The following is a 7,130-nucleotide window of genomic DNA, read 5'->3' as shown; positions in this document are numbered from 1 at the left end:
TTTGTGTTCTGCAGAAGAAAGAAAGTCAAACACATCTGGGATGGCATGAGCGTGAGTAAATCATGAGGGAATTTTCATTTTTGGATGAACTACTGTATCCTTTTAATGCTTAATTACATGAAGTAGAAAATCATTTAGTTCTCTTTTAGATTACTGATGATGTGATAAATGTGCAGATCAGAGATGTTCTCTTTATTCTCCATACACAGCGTCTGTGATGTGTACAGTGTCAGATATCTAAGATAAGTAAGACACACCCAATTTACCTCTAGAGCTGAACAAAGCCTCACTCACTTTTTGTCTCTTTTGTTACTGTAGTAAAGGCAAAAATATTAATGGGACATTTGTCTAAATCAGAGTTTGATATTGTGTGAAGAATCCTGATTCTTTTCTACACTTGCCAAACCGAGGAGTACAATATATTATAATATTTATAAAAACAGTAGAGATAATTATTAAATAATATCAAATAAATCAAACAATTTTATTTTATTTTGGGCAATATAAATTCATGACAAGAATGAAAATGCTTTGCTGCAACATTTCTTTACTGTTCATTTGTAATAGGTATAATAAGATGATAATAATGTAAGTTAATAAAGAGATGTAGACAGCTCGTGATTGGAGATTAAAATGAGAGAAGTAGTCAGATATAAGCAGGTGGAGAAAAAGGGAGGAGTTTGAAAATAAGGAAGAACTTTGGTTAAAGGTTGATGTACATTGTAAAAGGAGAAGTGGCAATAAAACAGGTCATTAACAGTCAGTTGAGCAGGAACAGAGAGAGACAGTCAGAAACTGGGAGTTTGATAGTGAAGTATGTGACAGTCATGTTTCCACAACAGTATCAACAACAGGCTTGTCTAGTTTAGATTTAAGATGCTTTTTTAGCTTAATGATTAAATAGGAACGTCTGCTGGAACAACAGTGCTGTTTACTCGACATACTGGTCTGATCATGCGGCACATTTTACTTTTAGGATTGCTGTGTGTGGTTCCTATATGGGTAAGTCACTCTCATTCTATACATCTGTTATTTGTGTTTAATTGATTGAGATGCCTGACTGGCTCAGACTGCACATAGTCTTGACAAACAGGTTTCATTGTCAGGGCAAAAACACCAGTGACCGATATCAATGAGAATCTTATAGTACAACAGGCAAAAAAACTGAAGATAAAAATGGAAAGGAAAGAGAAACTTTGTCAAAGTAAAGGAAAAATGACATTGAAGCTCTTCAACTAAATGAAGTCAACTCTAAGTCTCAAAGGTCATGGACATATTAAGGTATTAAAATCATTGGAATCATACATGTTTAATGTGCATCTTGAAAGTTAAAAAGTACTGCAAATATTTGATAGAATCAATAAAGTTATTTCTGGTTTATGTGGAGGGTTTGGTATTGCTGTTTAATCTTTGATGTTTATGGATTTAATGTTTCACTCCTGATAAACCATCCTAGTCCAAAGTTCGGGAGATAAGTGACAGCCATTAAATCTGAAATGTTAAGATCATGCAGTAATGGTCATAACTGTGTGATAGTCTAAAGTTCTTGGTCTTTGAGAAAAGAGGACAGATTCAACATCTGCATATATATATATATATATAAAACAATAGGACCAAAGGCATCCATTGAGGAAAAACTTATTTATGCATTTCAAAATTGCAATTAAATATTGATGGAGCAACATAATTTGTGACAAAAGAAATAATAACTGAGGGTTGTATTGATTAAAAAAAAAAATTTAAAGGTGGCGAGGGGACTTTTTACCCGAAATACTATCCTTTCACTTATTGGGCAGTTATTGAAAACCCTTTGTTTTATTCCCCTTAAAGAAAACTGAAAATTAATTATATATCAGTTATCTCAAAATAAATGGGATAATTTGAGGGATTCTCATTATCAACATATAGAATCTGATCGCTCTCATTAAGCTGCTGTAAAACACCCAATGTGGTGATGAGACGCATTCAGTTGACGGGCATCCCGTATCATGTAGCAGCTATAAAAACTTTTTTCCTGTATAAAAATGTCTTGTTACAAATGTCATATTGATTGTTATTTTTTCGTTTGTTTATATTTAAAAAAAAAATCTTCTGACCTGTTCATCACAACATTACATCAAGACATTACATACTGAATATACTCTCAAAGCTCCACTTTCTTTCCTAAGATATAATAATGTTAATTACAATTATCGTGTATGATTACAAACTTTCTATTCGTTATTAGGCAAAGACCCCTGGGGTAAAATGACCCCCCTTAACTTTTTCTCTTGACCATAAATGGAACTAAATCTCATCTCAACACTTATTGAATGTCTGTGCTCCTCTTAATCTTGATATTTCATCTGAATATCAACATTTGTGAGATTTATTCCATCGAAACAGTTTTGAGGTTAAATGATCAATTTTTTTGTCATTGTCACAGATTACTATTTTCCATTCTATTATGTTGGATAATGAAAGTTGTTATGTCTATTTGTTGATGGGGGATTTATGGACATAGAAATGTATTTAGCTTTTTGGAGTAAAAAATATTGTTTTTATTTTGAAGTGACAAGGTAAAGTTAGACCCTTGGGGTGAGATGCCCCAATATGTTCTCAAAACTCCTAAAACGTTTAAACTCCTATTTTAAATAAAATTATGTTATGTCCAAATATCATATCCGTGAATTTTTTTACTAGGAATTTTATTTTCATAGGTGTAAATAGCTCAGAATTTCTCAAACTCTGAACCATTTATTTATGCTTTTTCTCACCTCGCTATCGCAATGGCGTCATCTCTCCCCTGCTTTAACAAGAGTACAGTTGTGACACAGTATACTGACTGTAAATCATAGCAGATTCATAACAACATTTCCATCATTTTTAACCCTCCAAAGATACCAGTAAATTGTGCTTGGATAAACATTCTGTTAAAATGTTCGTTCTGTTGTCAAATGTATAAAAGGTCTAGAGTAAATCCTCTGAATCTCCCTGCTGGTCTAATGATCAATATATATTCTTAGCCACAAGACCTCCTAATGTTCCATGTTACACACGTCAAATAAATATACTGTACGTATTGATCCTTTAATATTCCCAAAATAGACAAACTTTAGTAAATGGAAACTATTAACTAAATTTTAAAAATATAAATTAAATAAAAAATAAAAAAAGATTAAATAAGTTTACAGATCTCATCAATCAATCACTCTTGGCTCAACCACCCAAAAGTTTTTGATAGGACCATTCATTTTCAGTATGTTGCTAATATTATATAACAAAGTTTAGACACAGTTGACTGAATGTATGTGTAGGAGGTAGCACTCTTTTTTTTTTGGACATTTCATTAAATACAGAATGAAATGCTAACTCCTGTTTGTCTTGTGTGTCTCACTGAGTGAGTTTCTGATCTATTTTTCCTCTTTGAGACACCTATAACATCCAACCTCGAAACAATTTGTGTAATTTATTGAAATCACAAAGCTCACTACAATGCCATTTGTCATTCACACAGTGGCTTGTGTTGTCTTTACAGTAGACCGTGTTGTGTTGCTTTTTTCAGTTTGCATGTGCTGTCCCAAAAAAAGCTCATGAAGCCTTTGAATCATCTGTATCTGTATCTGTATCGTTTTATCATATGATTATTTCAGAAACTGTTGCCTTCTTGTGGCATACACCAGTCTGGCCCATTTCTTTTCACCTCTCTCACTGAACGAGACATTTTTGACCACAGAACTTTTGCAACGCTGTCTGAATGTTTGTTGTTTCACACCATTCTCTGTACAGTAACTATAGATACTGTGTGTAAAATCTGTAGATCAGTAACAACAAACTTAAACCATTAATAATCATTTGATGTTCAAAGTCACTTAGATCACTTTTGTCATACTTGACCATGTCTGCATGCTTTTATACATTGAGTTTCTGCAACATGATTGACTTGCTGCATATTTACAATTACATTTATCCATTTACAAATGATTCATAAAAAGATGTAGGTGAGACAGAGTGAAACACCAGATAATTGTGGAGGTTTTATTTAAGGACTAAGTGTATTATCAGTTGAGTCATGTGCTCATGGAAGAGTGTCTTTAGGTTTTTATGAAAGTGGAGAAGGTGTGTTGAAGACCGTGATATGGTGTCTAGATGAACGATGATGTTATTTTGATAGAGATTGCTGAGCTGGCCGGAAGGATGAGGAGCTCTGAATTTGTCAGAAGGGTGTGTCATTGAAGTGGAGTCAGAAATATTGTAATTACGAGTTCTGAGCATATGAATGAACAAGCAGAGTCGTATTTATGTTGGACAAGTGAATGCATGGGAAACCATGCATTCATAACTCATTTAGGTGGTGTAAAAGTGATGCAGGTGTATTCAGTAATGCTTATTCTCTGCTAATACAGAAGAAAAGCTTTTGCCGTTGTTCATTGTGTATTTGCATAAGTATTTGGAAGGCTGTATGGTTACTGTCTCTAAGGATTTTGTTAACTTAAGGGGTTTCAAAACCCAAATTACATTTTTAACAACATAGTTCAAAGATTTGGCCTTTTCCGAAACCATAGTTTCACAAAGTTATGTGGTTGGAGCTACAGCGCTCAACCTGTGCTTAGAAATATAGTTTGTTGTTTTTTTATGGCTTCAGCGTCATTTCACATCGCCCAGGCTTCTATATCTTTCATTCCACATATAGCTTTCTCACAATAAACCATGAAAACATGCTATAATTTGACTTTCAATCTCCACAAAAATTATTACTCCACCCACTGTGTAACGTCATTAACGGCAGCTTAATTTTGTTGAATTAACGTGGTTCGAACGACAGATGTGCGACATAGTTACTACGGTTTCAGAAAACATAAGCTTGTTCATTTGTCCAACAATGCATCTTACTATGGTAATTAAATCGTTGTTCGAGGAACGCACCCCTGACTGATTCAGTGAATGTCCTCCTATAGTGGCTTGGTGCACATCATGGAATTAAGCTATCCAAAATAGTACACAACATGATGGAACATTGAAGGAGGGACCAGAATGTCATAGAGACTTGGGAGTGGAGCTTTTTTCACTTGGGCCAATAAGAAACCAATTATGATTTCATAATGGTGGATCTATGATGTTAGAATGTGGCATCAACTGTACAGTATATCATGACTGTGTCTTTATGATGCATTATAGGGCCTCGGTGATGTCATAATGGGGTTTTCGTCGCATAAATGTATCATTTTGCTTCTGATGCATTATATTTGCAGTGAGGGTGGGCGTTATACCTGTAAAAATTTGACAACCTGTATATGTATATATCACTTTTAATGTGTCAGGACGTGCACATTCTGTCAGAGAAATGGCGAAGGAAGGTGGAGAATCTTCATGTGTGACTGAGAGAATTAAAGAAACAGGGTTTTTAAATTTCAGGCCACCAAAGCAAATTCAATGACATTTCAAATCAAATCAAATCACTTTATTGTCACACTACCATGTACACAAGTGCAACAGTGGGTGAAAGTATTGGGTGCAGTTCCGAGCAACAAAGCAGTCATGACAGTGATGAGCCATATACCAATTTAAACAATGCAATAAACATCAGATTACACAACACAATTTACATATCTAATATACACATACTTAAAAAACACAATATACAATAGTATACATACAATATAGAATACACTTACAAACAATATAGAATACACAGTATACAATAAAAATAATATATATAAAATATACAGTAGGTTGTATTGTGCTGTATTGACATTCAGGCTGTAGGTTGATAGTCAGCTGCCAGTTTTATGAAGATATAATTTATAACAGTCCAGTGTGAGTTTAATAAGATTAATAAAGTGCAGTGCTGATGTATATTGATTGTGGGAGATCAAGAGTTCAAAAGTCTGATTGCTTGAGTGAAGAAGTTGTCATGTAGTCGGCTGGTGCGGGTCCTGATGCTGCGATACCGCCTGCCTGATGGTAGCACTGAGAGCAGCCCATGACTCGGGTGGCTGGAGTCTCTGATGATCCTCCGAGCTTTTTTCACATATCGCCTCATATATACAGTATGTCCTGGAGGGACGAGGCTCACATCTGATGATGTGTCTGGCAGTTCGCACCACCCTTTACAGGGCTTTGTGGTTGAGGGTGGTGCTATTGCTGTACCAGGCGGTGATGCAGCCAGTCAGGATGTTCTCTACAGTACTGGTGTGGAACCGTGTAAGGATGTGGTGGTTCATTCCAAACTTCCTCAGCCGTCTCAGGAAGAGGCGCTGGTGAGCCTTTTTCACAATGGCCTCAGTGTGGACGGACCATGTGAGTTCCTCTGTGACGTTGACATCGAGAGACTTGAAGCTGCTGACTCTCTCCACCGGTGCTCCATTAATGGTGCGGGGCTCCAGTGTTGAGGGTCAGTGGTGAGGAGATTTTGCTGCTTGACAGGAAATCCAGGATCCAGCTGCACAGCGAGCTGTTTAAGCCCAGAGCCCGGAGTTTCACATTAAGCTTGGAGGGCACTATGGTGTTGAATGCTGAGCTGTAGTCTACAAACAGCATTCTCACATATGTGTTCCTTTTTTCCAGATTGGAGAGAGCAGTGTGTATTGTAGATGCAATGGCATCATCAGTGGAGCGGTTGTTGCTGTAAGAAAACTACAGTGAGTCCAGTGAGGTGGGCAGCACAGAGCAGATGTAATCTCTGATTAACCTCTCAAAGCATTTGCTGATGATGGGGGTCAGAGCAACAAGACAGCAGTCATTTAAGCAAGTGATTTTAGATTGCTTTGGTACACTGTAAAAAAAATCCCGTAAAATTTACGATAAAAAACTAGCAGCTGTTTGACAAAAATCTACCGTAAAAAATATGGTCAAAATGTTTTTCTGTTTACGGTTTACTTAAAAGAGAACTGTAAAATTTACTGTAAAAAAACTGGCAGCTGTGGTTGCCAGAAATCTACCATAAAAAATAAGGTCGAAATGTTCTTCTGTTTACGGTATACTTAAAAGTGAACTGTAAAATTTACGGTAAAAACTTGCAGTTTTGTTGCCATTAAAAACATTCAGAATTGGTATGAAAGCAAATACAAATTTTTATTTAAATACCACAATTTCACATAGTAAATTCATACTCCGGACAACCATATTCTTCTTAAAACAGCAGTAAAAGA

General features: G+C 35.7%; 1 protein-coding gene across 7 annotated transcripts in view; it reads left to right on the top strand.

Moving 5' to 3' along the window:
• Positions 1-741: 741 nt before the first annotated feature.
• LOC127635325 (receptor-type tyrosine-protein phosphatase H-like) overlaps positions 742-7,130 on the top strand; it is a 56,245-nt gene continuing 49,856 nt past the window's right edge. For all 7 annotated transcript variants that reach the window (XM_052115267.1, XM_052115265.1, XM_052115268.1 and 4 more), the window contains exon 1: positions 742-1,002. In XM_052115267.1, the coding sequence (XP_051971227.1) occupies positions 955-1,002 (48 nt within the window). In that variant the 5' untranslated portion in view covers positions 742-954. The remainder of the gene's footprint in view (positions 1,003-7,130) is intronic.

The sequence above is a fragment of the Xyrauchen texanus genome, chromosome 42 (genome assembly GCF_025860055.1).
Source record: "Xyrauchen texanus isolate HMW12.3.18 chromosome 42, RBS_HiC_50CHRs, whole genome shotgun sequence".
In the NCBI taxonomy this organism is placed as follows: domain Eukaryota; kingdom Metazoa; phylum Chordata; class Actinopteri; order Cypriniformes; family Catostomidae; genus Xyrauchen; species Xyrauchen texanus.
The sequence above is the reverse complement of the archived record's forward strand: the minus strand, read 5'-3'. Positions and strand labels throughout refer to the sequence as shown.